At 41.1% G+C, this 19,720-nt stretch overlaps 1 protein-coding gene across 1 annotated transcript in view; it reads right to left on the reverse strand.

Annotated features, from left to right (window-relative positions):
* HCLS1 (hematopoietic cell-specific Lyn substrate 1) overlaps positions 1 to 19,720 on the reverse strand; it is a 63,594-nt gene that overhangs the window by 28,160 nt on the left and 15,714 nt on the right. Inside the window, exons 4-8 of the mRNA XM_069079641.1 lie at positions 11,477 to 11,606; positions 5,762 to 5,872; positions 4,338 to 4,392; positions 2,285 to 2,340; positions 3 to 118 (exon numbers count right to left, since the gene is read on the reverse strand). Of these exons, the coding sequence (XP_068935742.1) occupies positions 3 to 118; positions 2,285 to 2,340; positions 4,338 to 4,392; positions 5,762 to 5,872; positions 11,477 to 11,606 (468 nt within the window). The remainder of the gene's footprint in view (positions 1 to 2; positions 119 to 2,284; positions 2,341 to 4,337; positions 4,393 to 5,761; positions 5,873 to 11,476; positions 11,607 to 19,720) is intronic.

The raw sequence follows: 19,720 nt of genomic DNA on the forward strand, positions 1-19,720 counted from the left end.
ACCTGAAAACTGAGATGGGAAAGGGTAGGAAGAGATGTGGGACATATGGGGAAGGGTTCTTGCCTTTCTGAGATGTGTGTTTCTCCACTTCTCCTTTGTAATCAAAGCCGACTGCTGACTAGGGAGGAACAAGAGAGACTTGATCAAATCATCATCTGCCAAACACACACAATTTCTCTCTCTCCTACCTTCTAGTCCTCCCTTGTCAAGCATTACATCAAGCATGGGGGAGGTTTACGATGATTATTGTGGACATGCTCCCTCCCATCACCAGACTCAAGTTCTTACAAGGTCATCATCATGGAGTGGTTTGTGGGTACTCTCATAACCCACACTTCAAATTCCTTAATCTGTCATCCAAGGCCCCCCATCATCTGGTTCTATATTCCTTTCCAACCTTATTTCATACAACTCCCTTTCACACACTCTATGCCCCAACCAAACTGTACTCTTATCTGCTTACAAAGTTGCCTTGTCCTTTCCCATCACTATATATTTTCATACCCTGTTCCTCAAGACCTAAACAGACTTCCTTCTCTCTTCCTATAGACAGTCTTCTTCTGTCTCAAGGTCCACTTGACACAATATCTCCTCTAGGGAGCTTTACCTGATTCTCATCACCTAAAAGGGATTCTTCATTCTTGAAATCTCTTGGAACCCTTGGTTTGACCTCTTATGCACTCAATTATATTCTAACTTGTAGTGTTGCTATTTGTGCCAATCTTATTCTCCCTGGTAGCTTGTAAAGTCCTTGGGACAAGACTTTTTATCCCAAGTGCTTTGCACAGAATATGAAATTAATAAGTAATTATTTGTTGAATTGATTTGGTTAGAATTGGCTCAATGCAGTGCCTGCCCTTTCTGACTTTGAGGTTCCAACTGTCTAAAATGTTTTTTGACTTCCCCTTATTAGTTGTCAGTGGAAATGCTAATGGGTTTCTTTGAGGAACTCTTTGGTATGAGAGTGATGTATGGCAAGATTCAAGGTGAAAGCTTGGTCCATGATTAGGTAAAATCAAGGGGTTCAAACTGCCCTATTCCCAGCTAGCTCAATGTCTAGGGGTCCCTTAGAAAATTCTGACAGCAACTGCTGCAATCATGGATGTTTTATTAATAATGCTTGATTTATGTACATAGTTAGAAGATACAGGTTATGGTTATGGATTCTTTAGCCTTCGTGACTATGTCATCTCCCTACTCAATGAACTCCAATGCCTCCATCTTAACTTTGGGATCAGAAAGCAAACTACTTTGTATACCATCTAAAGTTCTTCACAACCTTCCCCCTTCCAAGCTTTCCCAACTTCTTCTATATTAGTGCCTTCTACAATCTCAGTAATCTGGCCAACCAGCCTTATTTGCTTTTCCTCACACTTGGCACTGCTCAATCTCTTATCTCTGTTTCTTTACTCTTATTATCCCTGTCCCTGGAATATTCTACCTCTAAACTCTGTCTCTCGGGGCGGCTAGGTGGTGCAGTGAATAGAACACAGGCCCTGGAGTCAGGAGGACCTGAGTTCAAATCTGGCTTCAGACACTTGACACGAAAAATAACTAGCCATGTGACTTTGGGCAAATCACTTAACCCCAATCACCCTCCAAAAAATGCAAAAAAAACCAAACCCAACAAAAAAAACTGTCTCTCAGAATCTCTAGTTTTCTTCTAGATTTAACTCAAAGTACACTTTTCATAGGAGGCCTTTCCCAGTTCCCATATGTAATAGTGCCTTCCCTTCTAAGGTTATATTTCACCTACATTGTATGCATCCTGTGTATACAGGTTGTCTCCCCCACTAGAATGTAGGACAGAGACTGTGTATCCTAGTTTAGCACATCTTCAAAATGAAGCAACCTCACGTTGAAATGAGAGGTACTGATGGGTATAAGGAGGGGGAGGTCAGTATGGCCAGCTGGACTGGGGTCAAAGAGGCCATTCTTATAGCCACAGGGGTAGGTGTGATGGAGACTGGGTTTAGATTAGACAACCCAAGGCAAGAGACCATGGGATTGTGTGACACAACCTTCCCACACCTGACCCTGGAGGTTGCATCTTTCTCACTCCTCCAAGCCCACTCCCCCCAAAGCCAGGACTTCTGACCAAGCTACCAGAAGACAGAGCCAAGGAGAGCAAATGAAGGAGAAGAAAGGGGTCCAGAGTGGAGACAGTATGCTCCCACTCAACTGACAAATGCAGGTCAGTAATAAGCACTTTCTCCTGTTCTCCCTCCATCAACATTCTTGGTAGAGTTAGGGAGAATCCCCTCAGAGAAAAAGGGTGTCTTACCTTGTCTACTCGGTCCCTCTGTATCCCATATTGACCACCAAAGCCTTTGGCATAATCTGAAGTAAAAAGGAGTCCAGGAATCAGACCCAAGGAACAAAGCCAAAAAAAAAAGGGGAAGGGAGATAGAGAGAGAAAGGAATATGGAGGACAGGAAGAGATAGATAGGGCACAACCATGAGAGGCTTGGGCTTAGAGAGAAGAATGTACAGATGAAGAGATAGGAATGGATTGGGAGAAAGAAATAGAGGCAAAAAAAATTAGATGGGGATAGGCAGAAAGAAAGAGAGTTAAATATGGGGAGTAGAGCTCCTCTCTGGCCCTGGCCCACCCTGCTCACCTCCACCACAAGAAGCCTTCCAGCAGTAACACTTTGGTGTCTTAGGGTCATTCCATGATGCCAATCTAGGAAACTCCCTTCAAATGGGTGCTGGTGGCCCAGCATCACCTCTCCTCTTAACTGAATTTTTCTTGAAATTTTTGTTGTAATTGAAATTCAGATCTTTTATTATATGAATGTTGGATACTCTCAGTACCCAACTGAATGTAGTAAAACTCCCTCCACAGACACAAACCAGCAATTGGTAGGGGCTATGAAAGGTTAATTACCTTAATTATTTTTATTCCATGAAAGGCAAAACAGTGTAATATAAAGGATAGAGAACCTAGTTGAAGTCAGGAAGAGCTTGGTTCAAGTCCTTCTCTAGCAACATACTGACTTTCCATCCCTGGGTAGGCAACTAGGTGAATAGTGTTGAACTTGGAGTCAGGAAGATCTCAGTTCAAATCCTGACTCAAATACTTACTACTTGTGTGACCCTAGGCAAGTCACTTAACCTTTCTCAGCCTCAGTTCCCTCCTTTCTAAAATGGGGCTAATAATAGCACCTACCTCACAGAGTTGCCGTAAAGATCAAATGTGATAACATATACAAAACACTCTGTAAACTTTAAAGTAGTATACAAATGCTGCCTAGTAGTAGTAATAGTAACAGTACTAGCAACAGCAGCAGCAGCAGTAGTAATAGTAGTAATTCAGTGCCTCAGGTAACTTTCTAAGTCCACAAATTGCAGATAACATAGTAATATGTGTTGATAGAGGGAGTTTCCTCACCACAATTTCCTTAGACCAACAAAATCACAGATCCTGATGCTCAAAAAGAATTTTTTTTCACTTCATGAAATAGAAAGCAGATTTTAAATTTCTTGCTTTACGTGTATTTCATACTACTTGCTAGTTGTAGTTAAAGGAAGAATGGAGAGCAGAGGTAGAGGTGAGACTATCAGCTTGTCATTCTGTCCCTTGCTCCCTATTCTCCTTCTTCCCACTTTGTTTCTCTTCAAGACTACTCCCTCATCTGTTACCATTCCTTTCTTATTCTTTCCCTTATTTTCCCCTCATTCCTAGGTCTTCCTCAGACTCCCTACCCACATCATTTCTCCTCTACTCCCCCATCCAGTCTTCACACTCCACCCATTCTATTAACTCTCTCCCATCACATCCTCCCCTCAGCACTCCCATCTCTAACAATTCCATCGTGGAAGTCCCCCTGTGCTCCTCTGACACCCACTAGGATAGCTTCAGGAGCAGGGGTATTCTGTCCCATCTGTCTCAGCCCCTAACCCAACAGTCCTCCCAAACTCTGCTCTAGCTCACCAAATTCTAGAAAAGCATCATGGAAAAATTGATAGAGAGCTGGTCTCTAAGACAGGAAGACCTGATCCATACTGGCTGTCTGACCCTGGGCAAGTCACTTAGCTTGTCAGTGAAATAATTACTGAAGAATGACCAATCTACATCAGTGAAGGATATTTGTCATTTGAAATTGACTATGCTGATGAAATCACAGGTCCAGCCCTATCCCTAACCTAGCCCCAAAGCCAAGCATTAGTGTCTGGAAAACAGCAAGCACTTAATAAATGCCTATTGACTGATGATGCAGTAAAAATCATAGATGGGATGGACTCCTGAAAGCTGAGATGAGGAGGGAGTTGGCCAATCAGGGCAGAGGTAATCATAAGGAAGGAGCACAGGACAGATAGGGAAGGGTCCTTACCTTTCTGAGATGTGTGTTTCTCCACTTCTCCTTTGTAATCAAATCCAACTGCTGACTGGGGAGGAAGAAGGGAGATTTAATCAAAACATCAGCTGCCAAACCCATAAGCTCTCTTTCTCCCACTTTCTTATTCCACTCTCTGCCAAAGATTGGGCTGTGAGGGGTTCCAAGCACAAATGAGGGTTTACTGGGGGGAGAGGAAGGTGCCCTGCCCTATCTCTAGACTTAAGTTCTTACAAAATCAGCATTACAGAGAAGTTTGTGGGGTCTCTAATGTCACACATCTTGAATTCCTTAATCTGTCATTCAAAACCCACTCCAACCTAGTTCTAAATTCCTTTCTAGCCTTATTTCATACAACTTCCTTTTATGCACCCTTCACTCCTGCCAAATTGGACTGTCCATCCCTTTACATTTCTATACCCTATTTCCCAGGCTCAGAATGAACTTCCTTCATGTCTCTGACTACCAACATTCTTATCTTTCAAGGTCCACTTTACATTCCATCTCAGTGAAGCCCTCTCTGATTCCCACCAATTTATGCCTTCGAATCTTTTGGGATGCTTGCTTTGAGCTCTCGTACATTTGATTTATGCACTAGGCTAACTGATACAAGAATTTAATTTGGGAGTATTTAGGCAAGGAGAGTGATAACCACTCAATCTTATCCCTTACACAGCAGCCAGAGGGATTTTTCTGAAACACAGAGGTATAACCATGTAACTACTCCACTTAAACTTCAGTAATCCACTCTTATTTCTAGGATGAAATAAAAGTTCCTCTAGTTGGCATTTTGAGCTGCTCACAATCTGATCCCTTCTTATCATTCACATGACAGGCTTATTATACATGACTGCTTTCCATGAACTTAGAAGTACAGCCTTACTACCCAACTGTCGTTCCTCACATACAACCATCCGTCTCCCACCTCCATGCTTTTGCTCTGGCTGTCCCCTATGTCTGGAATACTCACTCTCTTCACCTCCATCTTTTAGATTCTAGCTTCCTTCTGGGCTCAGCTCAAATACCAGCCTCTACAGTAGGAGTCCTCTCCCAACCCCCCAAGTACTTTCCATCTGCAATGTATGTATCTTTGTATTTACCTAGTTTTGTACATGTTGTCTCCCTCATTAGAAGGTAAGCTCCTTGAAGGCAGCCATATGTCTGTTTTATTCTTTCTATTGTCAGCACTTGCATAGTGATAAGATGGCACATAATAGTGCTTAATAAATTATTTCTGTATTTATTGAACCATTCCCATTATCCTCAGGTGTCTCCTAAAACTTTCTCCCTCTCCTCTCACCTGCATACCCAGGATCCTTTTCCAGACCTAGCTGTATGCTTCAGTAGTTAGACAGAGGTCCCTGTATGTACTCCAGTCATGTATTTCACATGCCTCCTGGGGAGCAAAGGGTATTCCTTACCTTGTCTGCCCGATCTCTCTCAACTCCATATTTGCCTCCAAACCCTTTGGCAGCATCTGTCTGAGATGAGTGCTTCTCTACATCAGCAACATACTCATGGCCCAGTGCACTCTGCAAAGTCCAAGAAGAGAGTCAGGATAAACACAAACAGGGAGAGAAACAAATAGGAAGATATAGGGCAAGGAACAGACAGGGAAAGACAGGACTGGCAAAGGTGAAATGTAAAAACACGCACCAGAATTCCTACCTGTGTCAAACTCATGGTTCATGTAGGAGGAGGTGGGGTGGAAGCCTCTCATGCAGGAAGATCCCATTGCTTTGGGTGCATCCCTTTTTCCTGCTTGATCTAATCCTCCCTCACCCCTCGTCCTTTCCTGGGACACTCCCCACCCCTACTGCCTGTAAATTCCCTTGCTTCATCCTTATAAATATGGAAACTCACTGACCAATGCCCAGCATCTCCCTTCTTTGACACCTGAACAAGAACTTGGCCCTCGAAATAAAGCTCATGGCCCTTGGTTGTCTCTTCAAGCTTCTCTGGTGTGAAAAGGATGGAGGACCCAGGAGGTTCCTCCCCCCCAGTCTAATAGAAGGAATGTCTGAGAGCTTTCAATGCCTCCCTGCAAGGTCATTGATGACGCCCCTCCCTTCTGTGCAGACTTAGATCATCACAGATTTCTTGTAGTATCAATTCTTGGCCCTGGTTTGGAGGTGTCAGGATATTGTCCTAATCACTGGGACCAGTGTGTGAGGATTGAGAAATACCCTGTCTGTCTTCTTTCCTTACTGCCCTGCCTCTAGGTGTCCCAAGAAACCCTTTGTGAGAATTAAAAGGTCAACAGCTTTATCTATTTACTATCTGAAGAAGTAGCAGGGTGGTATTAGTGGAGAATCAGGAAAATCTGAGTTTTGGAGTCCCACCTCTGCCATAGACTGTGGGACCCTGGTCCAGTCACTTCTTGACCTCCAGGCAACTCTCTGATAATAGCTAGCATTTATATCTTACCTAAAGGTCTAATAAAGCTTTTTACATGTGTTAACATATTTGATCCTCACAACAATCCTAGGAGGTAGGTGTCATTATTATTCCCATTTTTGAAATGAGAAAACTGAGACTGAAAGACAAAACAACTTGCCTAAGGTCACACAGCTAGTGTCTAAGGCAGAATTTGAACTCAGGTCTTCCTGACTCCAAGTCTGACAGTCTCTGCACTATGGCGCCACCTAGCTGCTCAGAGCCACCTAAGATTGAATTTTATCAAAATTGAAGAGAACACCAGTTTGTGTTGATTGGGGGAATTCCTTATCAGGCGTTCCTTATGCCCATGAAAATCACAAATCTAATTTAAAGAAAGAATATTGTTTGGTGTGCTTCTTTTGTGAAAGCTCTCTTTAAATCACACAGAAGGAATGGCAGTGACCATCTTTGACATTGTCCTCACAAGTGAGAAATACAAATGTAACTTGACAACCCATTTTTATATGATTATAAATCAATTGTCCATGACCCTTCTATGCAGTGGACTGAAACAGAGAAGAGAGCGCAGAGACTGAATGGGAAGTGATGTCCAAGCTAGAAGGGAAGCAAACACTGACCTAACCATGCTGTATGTGTCATATAGCAGGCAGTAGATATATACCAGGGATTCTTAACCTTGTTCATATTACAGACCCCTTGGGCAGTCAGTCAGGAGAGAGCCCTGTGGACCCATCTCAGAGTCATGTTTTGTAATCTTATTCATAATCAAAGGAAATGCTAAATTTCTAGTAGGCTCAGTGGATACAGAGCACTAGACTCGCAGTTAGGAAGATCAAGACCTGCCTCAAATGCTTATGTGACCCTGGGTAAGTCCTTTAACCTTTCTCAGACTGTTTCTTCATCTTTAAAGTGGAGATAAAAATAATATCTACCTTACACGGTTGTTGTGAAGATTAAATGAGACTACATCTGTAAAGGGCTTTGTGAACATTAAAACACAATATAAATGTCAACTAATTTGTGCCATGGGTCCCTTTGGCAGTCTATGGTAAAAGCCTCTCAGAATAATGTTGGGTTTTTTTTTAAGCAATTGGGGTTAAGTAACTTGCTCAAGGTTACACAGCCAGTTATTTCTGGGTGTGGTGCTAAGTATCTGAGCCCAGATTAGATTCCAAGTCATCCTGACAATGGGGCCGCTCGCTGAGCCACCTGGCCACCCCTAGAATAATGTTTTTAAATGCATAGAATAAAATACATAAGATTGGGGGCGGCTAGGTGGCCCCAGAGTCAGGAAGACCTGAATTTTGTTCCGGCCTCAGACACAACACCCACACACAAAACAACTAGCCTTGTAACCTTGGACAACTTAACCCCAATTGCCCTCCAAAAAGCCAAAAAAAAAAAACCAACCCAACAACCCCAAAACAAAAACAAACAAAAAAACAAGATTACAAAGAAAGCCAATTATATTTAAATTATATTTAAATAAATTTAAATTGTATTTAACTATTTAAATAAAGTTATCAGAATACTTTAAAGAAACCAGTTCACAGATCCAAGGTTAAGAACCCCTGAGTTAGAGGCTAGTGAAAATAAGATGCGATTTTTCCCATCCAAGTTCACAGACCACCTGAAATCTATCCACAGACCCTAGGTGAAGAATGTTAATAAAGACAAAAACCTAAGATATCTGTCCGTCATGGTTAAGATTTAGAAATAAGGCCACATCATGCTTCTGAGTAAGCTGGATAAAGCTAAGGAAAACATACCACTCCAGTGAATTCTCCATTATCCACGCTCTAGGTAGGGCACCAAGATGGGGCTAATGGAAAGTGGCAGATACTAAATCATTTCTCTTTGATTTTGAAATGCACTTCTCTTCTTATATGTGCATATAGGTGTATCTAATGTTCTGGGAATTCATAATATGAAATGAAGCTACAAGAAAAAAAACCAATAAATAAGTATGAGTCTTTAAGTATAAGTCTTTTAATGAATAAGAATGAGTCTTTAAGCTTTTTGGTTTCTTTTTATCTCTTTGCTGGTCTCTTCTCCCCACTCCATGCTGAGGATAAACAATAACAGTTCTCAGGATGAACAAAAGCACCAAGTAAAGATGAGCTTATTTTACAATGTTTATTTATCATGGTGCAAAGAACAAGCTTACTTTGCTTATTAAATAGATGATGAGATGTTCATTTGACTTGATTTCCAACTCAGTCCTAAATTGCTGCCATTTCTGCCCTAGGATTATGGCAGAGAATTAAATGTACAATGAAAAAAACAGCAGAATTTCCCTTGAAGAGAAACTCAACAATTCTTCAGCATGATTTTTGTTGGGAGGGTGGGGAGGACAGGTGTCTTTTTTTTTTTTCAATAAGTCTGGGTTCAGTTTCTGCTATTTACTACTTGTGTTCAAGTCCTTTAATTCTCCAGGCCTCAGTTTCCTCGTGTATATAATAAAGAGTTTGGATTAGAGAGTTTCTTAATCTACAGTCAGTGAATTTACTTTTTAAAAAAAAGATTTTGATTAACTGCATTTCAGGTAACTGGTTTCCTTTGTAAACCTGGGTATTTTGGGGTTTTTGTTTTGTTTTTTGCTTTTTGGAGGGGAAAGGTAGAGCAATTGGGGTTAAGTGACTTGCCCAAGGTCACTTGGCTAGTTTTGTGTTAAGTGTCTGAGGTTGGATTTGAATTCAGGTCCTCCTGACTTCAGGGCCGATGCTCTGTTCACTTTGCCACCTAGCTGTCCCGTAGAACAATTATTCTGAGAGGGGTGCATAGGCTTCTCCAGACTGCGAAAAGGAGGCCATGAAAAAAAAAATTAAGAAACTTTAGACTAGATGATCTCTAATATCTCTTTCAGCTCAGAATCCTATCATCCTATAACCGGATGAGTAGAGCTATCTGCAAAGTTTCAATGGAAGTCAAGAGTTACATCTGATATAACATGCAAACTTTTTTTTAACATGAAAAGTTTCTGAACCATCTAATCATAAAGTAAAGCCTAGGTTTTTCACAATAACCTTGGGTTGCTATAACTATATTTTAATGGTTTTCTTTTTATAATATATACTGAATAAGAGTTTTAAAAAGTCACAGAAAGGGGAAGCCAGGTAGCACAGCAAGTAAGAGCACCGGCCCCAGAGTCAGGATAACCTGGGATCAAATCTGGGCTCAGATACTTAGCACCACACCCAGAAATAACTGGCTGTGTAACTTTGAGCGAGTTACTTAACCCCAATTACTTAAAAAAAAAAGTCACAAAAAGAAAAACAAGCAAAGCAGACAAGAGATACCAAAAATATTGAAAATAGTAAATAGGAAAATAATTTTTCCTCACAAATCAAATTTCAAGGTTATACTGGCTAGATCAATAAGAGTTTAGCATTCCTAAGACCCCAAACACCTCTTTCCCTCTCTGTTTTTAGGAGTTAGAATAGATGTTCAGGAAAAGGCCTAGTGCAGAGGTGGTAGTGCAGCCTTGAGGACACATGCAGCCTTCTAGGTGCAGCCTTTTGACTGAGTCCAAATTTTACAAAACAAATTCTTTTATAAAGAAGATTTTATAAAGGAGATTTTTTCTGTGAAGTTTGGATTCAGTCAAAGTGCTGCACTGAAGGACCTAGAAGGCCACATGTGGCCTGGAGGCTTCAGGTTCCCCACTCCTTAGAGAGGAGTGGTGACTACTATTCTGAATTGCAGCCAAGTGGTGCAGTGGATAAAGTTCCAGGCCTGAAGTCAAGACAACCTGAGTTCAAATCCAACCTCAGACACTTATTGGTTGTATGACTTCACCCTGTTTGCCTCAGTTTCCTCATCTGCAAAATGAGCTGGAGAAGGAAATGGCAAACTACTCCAGTGTCACCACTAAGAAAACCACAAATGAGGTCACAAAAAGGCAGACATGACTGAAAAACGACTGCACCACTTAGATGACTTGTTCCAAAGTCCACAGAATAGTAAACAAATGCTTAGCATAAGAATCTCTAAAATTTATATTGTACTTTAAGGTTTGCAAAGTGTTTTGCAAACATCATTTCATTTGAGATTCACAACAACCTGGGAGGTAGGTACTATTATTATCCTCATTTTACAGATGTAAAAACTGAGGCAGTTTTAACTGAAGTTAAGGGACTTGCCCAGGGTCACAGAGCTAGTAAGTGTCTGAGGCCATATTTGAATTCAGATCTCCCTGACTCCAGGCACAGTGTTGTGTTGCACTATGGCGCCGCCTAGAGTGGCAGGAGACTAAGACAGTACCTATCACAACATACTCTTACTGCTTGCTTGTGTCTTTTGCAGCATGGTTTGCATTACTAATGCTCCAATGATCAATTCTTTTTTTTTTATTATTTTAAAAATACTTTATTGTTGATCATTCGTTTTACATTATCTTCACTCCCAATGATGTTTCTACCCCATCCTCAATGGAATCTCCTCTGGTAATAAAAAAAAATACAATCAAGTAAAACATGAATTTGTATAAATTTTTCACCATCAGGTCTATGAAGTCACAATTGGTCACTGCATTGAGTAAAGTTCTGGTTTAGTTCAGTGTTGTAATGTTTTGGTTTTTTTTTTTTTTTGCTTTTTTCAGTTTTCAATTTATTTATTTTTAGTTTTCAACATTCACTTCCATAAGTTTTACATTTTCTCCCCCTCCCTCGCCCCTCCATCAACGATCAATTCTTAATCAGCCTATCTGTCTAGCAGATCTTTTCTCTCCTACTCACCTTGTCCATCCTGTCTCTTTCCACCCCAAACCTGCCTCCATACCCATGGGATGCTTTGGGCCCTGCTTCCAGTTCCTTTTTCTTGAGGACATTATGTTCTTCTGACACTTTGTTCCGCAGTTGGTGGATGCTGGAAGTGACCAAATCACACAAATTCAGGGATGGTTCTAGGAAGGCAGTGCAACGTAAAAGAAAGACTATCGTCCTGGGAGCCAAGAGCCCTGATTGTCACACTAAAGAAACCAGAGCAGCTGGGGTATAGGGGTGACAGAGTAGCAGCTAGGGGCAACAGCCCTGGGATAAACACCTCAGTATCTCTCTCTCTCTCTGGGGATGCCTATCAATAGGAGATAAAAGTAAGGAGAAGTAGAATTTCTGATCCAATATTTGTAAGGCTGACCCATTCCAAAGCTAATTCTCCGGGAACTCCAGAGGGTGGGTTGTGTTATGCCAGTTAAGTTCTATTTGAGGTGAAACATGATTGGGGAGGTAAAGGTGTCTGGATCCTAGGTAGCCTTATCTGTGTATCCAGGTTTGTGTTATATGTATCCCCAGAGAAGTCTGTTTAAGGATTATTAAAGGGTTCCCTGAACTTGTCTTTTTGAGTTGCCATATTTTCCATACACATTGGACACAGAGTATGCAGAGGCCCTGAATGTGTCAAGGACCAAGCCTCCACCACCACCACCTCCACCACCTAAGCTGATATAATAAGTTGTTTGTATCCCAAATTGGACTCTATGCACATCTTTGGGGGTCAAGAACAGTTCCATACAGTCTGCACTAGGTTTATGCCGCTGGGCACCATGTAAATAAACAGACCATCCTATATTCATAGTCTTGCACATGGGTGGGGAACCTGGGGCCTCCAGGCCCTATGTGGCCTTCTAGGTCCTTGGATGTGGCTTTTTGACTGAGTCCAAGTTTTATAGAATAGATCCTTTTATTAAGGGGATCTTGAGGACCGAGAGGACTGCATGTGGCCTAATGGCTGCAGGTTCCCCAAACCCTGTCTAGCAATTCCCAAGACAAAAGAATCTGTCTTTCGCCATCACCTTGCTCCTCCCTATCAGGAAAGGTTTTGTACTTTTCCCACCATTACTGCACCTTCCCCCCTCCCATTCCACTTCCCTTCAGGTAGAGATTCCTGGTATCCCTTCCTTTGTCCTGCTATTATAAAAATGCAAATTTCTGTATGGATTGTGAAGTCTTTGGGTTCCATATAATGTAATGGAAATGCAAATTTAAAGATCTTTACTGCCCCTAGGCTAAAGTGCACCTGGAGCCTGGGGTGGGAGGCTTGTTTTTCAGTAGATACTTTTTGATTGGACAGTGAGTCAATAAGGTTGTTACATTCTCTGAGGCAGAAGAAGGCTATATAAAAGCCCTGATGTGTAGCTTTGTTTTGGGGCTCACTTTGAGAAGTGTTCTGTGATTTGATCTGGACTCTGTGAAGCCATTGTTGAGAGCCCCTTGGCTTTGAAAACCCAGATATTGAAACCCAGATGTTGATTTGGTATGGATGTAATGGTTGGACAGTTTGGAAACTGTTTACTTGATCTGTTGCTCTGTCTTGATAATTCTGTCTGTATATTCTGAAGTTCAGGGTGCTGACCTTTTTCCCCTGAACTAGGTAAACGATACATATGTTTGACTGATTAAAGTAAGCTTGTTAACCTATTTTAGTTGCTTTCCTTTAACAAAGCAGATCTAAGAACCTGTGTTGGCAGACACCCTGGGGACGCTGGGGTGCTTGCTGCTACACATGTATGTTCACTTCTCTTATAATAAACATAGTTTTCACAGAAGTTTCATGAAGTTGTGATTGCCTGTCAACAAGTCTTATGTGCCAGGCTGTGCTATAAACTGCCCAAGGTCTAAGGCACAGAAAAAACTGGAAGGCCAAGTGATGACTTGGTCACAAGACCAATGACAAGTGTATTTTTGACAAAGCCTTCTAAGCTATTTCCTCTTTAGGAACCTGTGGCAGACCCTGACAGAAAGAGGTACCTGGGCAGCAGTTGTTTGTCAGTATGGAGGTATTTAATTAGGTACAGAATTCCTGCTAACACCACTCCAGAGACCAGCACAGCAGCTCAGGCATTAGGAAAGGGAATGAGGGAATGCTATAAGAAGACCATGGTAGAGGGGAGGCCATCTCTGATTCCTTCTCACAATAGGAAGCAGAGATGATAGGATCAAAGTGGCCTCTTCTGAGGGCAAGTGGATGAAATGATAATGGTCAGAGACCATTGTCACTGTAACTCTACAATGCCTAAACTTTTTTTTTGTTTTTTGCTTTTTGGAGGGAGGAAGGCAGGGCAATTGGGGTTAAGTGATTTGCGCAAGTGACATGGCTAGTAAGTTTTAACTGTAGGAGGCCAAATTTGAACTCAGGTCCTCCTGACTCCAGGGCAGGTGCTTTATTCACTGCATCACCTAGCTGCCCCAACTTCTCCTTGTGCTAAGTGGTTTGTGTAGGGTCAGATTAGCCCAATAGTAATGATGTCTACAGATGAGACCCTGTGTGGGGTGCCCACACCTCATCTTAGGACAGAAAAAAAAGACAGTACTTCTAAATTATGGGAGCCAAGCGAGGGGAAAAGTGGGAAAGAGAAAGTCTAAGGATAGCAGACAGGTAAATAATTATCTCTAGCTGCCAGGAGAAAGGAACTTGACCTGAACCAGGAGTAGAGGGAAACCAGAACTAGACGGAAAATATAGACTTCATATGAGACTCCGTGTCTCAGTTTCCTCTGTAAGATGAAGACATTGAGTAGAGAGTGAAATTAGAAAGAAAATGCAAATTTCACTTATCCTCTCTGAGCCTCAGTTTCCTCATCTATAAAATGAAGGGGTTAGATTGGATGACCTCTAAGGCTTCTTCTAGCTGTAAATCTATGATCCTCTGATAAAAAAAAAATTACTTCTCAGGGATCCAGAAGAAGGAAAGAATAGGGGGCCTTCTTGTGGTAGAAATTTGACCAGCCCTGATTTGGGAGATAGCTTGTCCCCAAAGACCCAGGGCCACACTGCTTGAGCTGAACCTTTCCTCAAATGACAATAGCAAGCATGGAAGGGCTGCTTCCTGGGGAGGAAGGAAAGGAAAGAGAAAGAAAGAGAGAGAGAGAGAGACAGGAAGGAAAATTAAAAATGAGAGTTCAGAATGGAACCCAGGCAGGAGAGCAGATCATAGTTACAGAAAGAGAAAAGGGGGTGGCTAGGTGGTGCAGTGAATAGAGCACCAGCCCTGGAGTCAGGAGGACCTGAGTTCAAATCTGACCTCAGACACTTAACACTTACTAGCTGTGTGACCTTGGGCAAGTCACTTAACTCCAATTGCCCTTTCTTCCCCCCTCCAAAAAGCAAAACAAAGAAGAAAGAAAGAGAAATGTCTGAGAGGAGTTCAGAAACAAAAATGAAAGACATACTTCTTAGCAACCCGGAAGAGATAAGCTTGATCTAGTCTGAGTCGAAGTAAAATGGAACTAATAATGATGCACACTTCTCAGAAAGGATACTAGAAAAGAAATAGTCTGATTTGACTGGTCAAAGTTATGCAGATCCTGGACTTTCTAAGCTGCACTGATATGCAATGGGCCAACTGCATCTGACATATACCTCATAAAGTCCTGGTACTCTGGAGTTCAGCAGTTTTGCTGGCATAGGAAAACTGTCTTGAATATTTTGTTCTCCTGTCCAGTACATTGAGAAGGGTTGCATCTCAACACTGATAACTTCCTCCAAGAAGGGGTTTAGGAAATAAGGAGAAAAACTAGTCCCTTGAGATTGTAGCTGTAAACTTTAATGCTCAGTATAAATATAATTCTTATAAGAAAAATTGTTAAGCTTGAGATAAGGGATGTTTTTTATTTGTCCTAAGCACGGTCCTTAAAAGAACATTAGCTGAAGGCCACATATGAATAAAAAGCAATTGCATCCATTTAAAGGTAGGGGGCAATAGGTAGTTTGTAAAAGAGAAATAATAAAAGTTCAAATCACTTCATTTAAAAAGTAAGACTAATAAGAATGAACTTTTTATTAAATGAACATGTGAAAAATTATACAACTTGTTATTATGGCCAGTTAAAAGGGTAACAGACATCCAAAGAAAAGAGTCATCTTCTTGCCAGCCAGGCATGGAAACCATTCCCTGAGGACTTAGCTCTTGTCCCCAGAACACACTCCCTGGGAACCCTCTGATCTGATTGGTGAGCTTTACTCTGCTTCCCAATCATCCTCCTAGTGACCACCTTCCCATCATGCTAGTGACTCCAATTCCCTCCCCACCCTTGCTTCCAGTTCTGGAACTATAAAGAATTACAATCGGGGCGGCTAGGTGCTGCAGTGAGTAAAGCATTGGCGCCAGAGTCAGGAGGACCTGAGTTTGGTTCCAGCCCCAGACACTTAACATCCACACAAAAAACTAGCCGTGTAACCTTGGGCAAGTTACTTAACCCCAATTGCCCTCCAAAAGGCCAAAAAAAAAAAAAAGAATTACAATCAAATGAATACTATAATTACTCCTGGAAAGGGTGTAGCAATCTATTCCCCTGTGGTACCACTCAACTTCCCAAGACAAAAATACTTCCCTGACCACTACCCCCTTATACATGTTGTTTTCCTGTGAACTCCTTGGGGTGAGACTGTGTTTGCTTTTGTTTTGGCACCCCTGGTACTTAATGCTGTGCCTGGTACACAGTGAGTGCTTAATAAATGCATTTTTCTTTCATTCATTCATATACTGGGGAAAGAAATAGGAATAGGGCATCAACAGAGGAAAAGAGAGTGGGAGAAATGATCCTTATATTAGCATGGCTATCAGCCTCCCTCCCTTTCTCAGATAATTCCATCCCTGCCCAATATTATACAATAAGTATAATAAAGGACAATGCTTAGGACAAAAAAATTTTTAAATGAGGAGTACCAGAGGTCAAGTCAGAGGAAGGAAAAATCCATCTCAGATGATCAGTGAAGATGTCACTTGAGCTGGCCTTGGGAAGAAGAATAGGATTTCAAAGGGAAAAAAAACAAGGGATGTGGAGAATATACAAGGGAAATCCCACATATAGGGAACACAGTGAGATGGGAAAGCACTTGACATGTGTAGGTAAAATCACCATATGCTACATCTACCTCATTACTAAAGGGAATCCTATGAGCCACCACAATAGGATCAAAGATGAAGCTGAAACAGGCTTAACCTTGGTGGCCACTTCATCCAACTCCCTCATTTCACAAATGAAGAAGGAGAGTCTCATAGGGGTTAAGTGACTTGTCCAAATTCATTCACGGCACCTTTTAGAAAGAAGCAAAGCTGCAATTTAAATTAAGATCTTCTTCATGCTCATTATTACATCATACCACCATTCTGCCTCCTGTCAGGTGATCTTTCCTACTTGGTTTCATCTCTTGTTACATCTGATGTATCTAAAGAATCCATCATTCTTTTCGCAGTACCTTAGAGATGCTCTTCAAACTATTATTTTAATTTCCTATTTGTACCTGATCACACTTTGTATGGCCCCTGGTCCCTTCTCATTCTTTTTCATCTCCTCATCCATGTGATGCCCTCTTTGCTTTTCCACTTTCATATTTTCAGACATATTTTGTTTTGTTTTGTTCCTTTTATGGAACCATAGAACATAAATAGAGCGACTTTAAAAATCAATGCCCTCATTCTGTAGATAAGAAAACTGAAGTCTCAAAGAGGGTTCAGTGACGCAGCTATCTAGGAGCAGAGCTGAGACTAAAATCCAGGCTTATGTACTCCTATGGGTTTTTTTTTTCCTTCTATATTAACCAATGTCTGGTTTAAAAATTTTTTTAAAGCAATTGAGGTTAAGTAACTTGCTCAAGGTTACACGGCCAGGTGTTTCTGGGTGGGCGCTAAGTGTCTGAATCTGGATTTGATCCCAGGTCATTCCTACTCTGGGGCCGGTACTCTTACTCACTGTGCTAGCTGGCCGCCCCTGGTTTTTAATTTTTAATCTTTGACATAAATTATCCTAGAATAAGAATATGGAGTAACTGACCTGTGATTTCATTGGTATAGGACACTGCCAGAATGATGAAATTTCCTCTATTACTACAAATCAGGACCTTCTTAGCAATTTATAGCCTTAGAGAGATGCTTGGAGCACTGAAAAATGAAGATCTCTTTCCGTTCTAAATCATTCTTTTCCTTTCAGGCATGATGAAAGAGGAAAACCTAGTATTTCCCCATAGAAGGAATGCTTTTTCTTCCCATTGAGTGCATGAGTAACTGCATTCTCCTGCTAGCATCTCTCCCACTGCCAAGATGATGAATTTGATGTTATTACCACTTTCATAAAGGGCGTGGTCAACATGCTACAGGAAAAAAGGGTTCTATTTCATGGACCTACACCACCATCATGTGGTCATTTTGTATATTGCTGCTAACAACCTTTTCAAACCTTGTTTAATTTTAAGAAACTTAAACTGAAATTGGGAGCAGTAAAGTGGATAGAATGCTGGGCCCAGAGTCAGGAAGACTCATCTTCCTGAGTTCAAATCCAGCCTCAGATGCTTATTTAGCTGTGTGACTCTGGGAAGGTCACTTAATCCTGTTTGCCTCAGTTTCCTCATCTGTAAAATGAGCTGGAGAAGGAAATGGCAAACCCCTCCAATATCTTTGCCAAGAAAACCCCAAATGGAATCATGAAGAGTTAGACATGACTGTAAATGACTGAACAACAAACAACAAAGCTGAAATCTGTAAGATTACCTAGCCTGGCACCATAAGCTTAACCTAGCTCAGTGAGTGCTGACTTCCAAGTCAGGAAGACCTATCTATCCAGGTCCAGTCTTCCATTCTACATAACAAAAGGATTTTGACTGAGTGGAACAATGGATTAAACCCATGGGTACACCATTTAATAGCAATAAATATAAAGTTCTGAACTTCTCCTGGAACTTATCTTCATAGGTACAGTTTATAATAAAATGCATACATTAGTAGTATGGCAATGGGCAAGTCACGTTCTCAACACCCCTAGACCACTCTCTAGGGCAGAGGTTCTTAACCTTTTCTGTGTGTGTCCTGGACCTCTTTGTTAGTCTAGTCAAGCCTGTGGACTCCTACTTAGAATAACTTTTTTAAATCCATAAAATAAAACACATAGGATTACAAAAGGAACCAATTTATTAAAATACGGTTATCATATCTCTATCTCTCTATAAATATATACCCATATATATAAAGAGAGAGATGAATTTTTAAAAACTAATTCATGTACCTCAAGTTAGGAACCTCTGCTCTATAATGTTGTCTTTCTGGCTCATGATACCCAATTCCAGCCCAGTCCAAAACCAGAACTATGAAAAAAACACTGGTTTGGGAGTCAGAGACACTGAGTTCTAGCCCCAGCTCTAGAATTAACTAGCTGTGTAACTTTTGGCAAATCATTGAACTTGTCTTGATTTTAAGTTTTTCATCTATAACATGGGGTTGCAGGATTAAATGCTTTCTGAGATCTTATCCTGTGATCCTTCTTCTATGTACTTAGAAAGTGATTCAAGGAATACCTAGCTCCCACTAGTATGCAACCAGGGAAGGGAGAGACAAGATTTAACTGTACCAAAAGGCAAAAATAAGTGAAAATATTGGGGTCCACAATGACAGATTGTATAGTTTGTTGTTGTTGGGCTGTTTTTCAGGCATGTCCGACTCTTCATGACCCCATTTGGGGTTTTCTTAGCAGAGATACTGGAGTGAGGAAACTGAAGTAAATAGGGTTAAGGGACTTGCCCAGAGTCACACAACTAGCAAGTGTCTGAGGTTAGATTTGATCTCAGGAAGATGAGTCTTCCTGACTCTGGACCCAGTACCCTATCCACTGTGCCACCTAGTATTAGCAAGACTCTAGTCTACTTATGTTTGAAAAACTTCAGTCCCCAATAGTTTCAGTCTGAAAGAGCTTTAAAATTCATTTTGATCTGATAAGGAAGGTCTTCCAAGAGTAAAGGGAAAATTTCAGAATTCCAAAGATGAGATTTGACTAAGAAAAAGAACAAATTTAAGACTGAGATAGTGCACGTGAATCATTTATAATGATATATCAGAATGAAAATATAGCAGGTGCAATTCTGACCCTGCTTTCAGTTCACTGCTATAGCACTGACCTGGCTTAGAAATGAGTTTGGATATTGTCTTGAACTCAAATAGCTTGTTATTTACAACAATTTTTATAACAATAACAATATTATTGTTTTTTATCCTAC

Source organism: Petaurus breviceps, unplaced genomic scaffold (assembly GCF_028583685.1).
Source record: "Petaurus breviceps papuanus isolate PSGF00001 unplaced genomic scaffold, PetGlider_PUasm1.0 91067, whole genome shotgun sequence".
Lineage (NCBI taxonomy): Eukaryota > Metazoa > Chordata > Mammalia > Diprotodontia > Petauridae > Petaurus > Petaurus breviceps.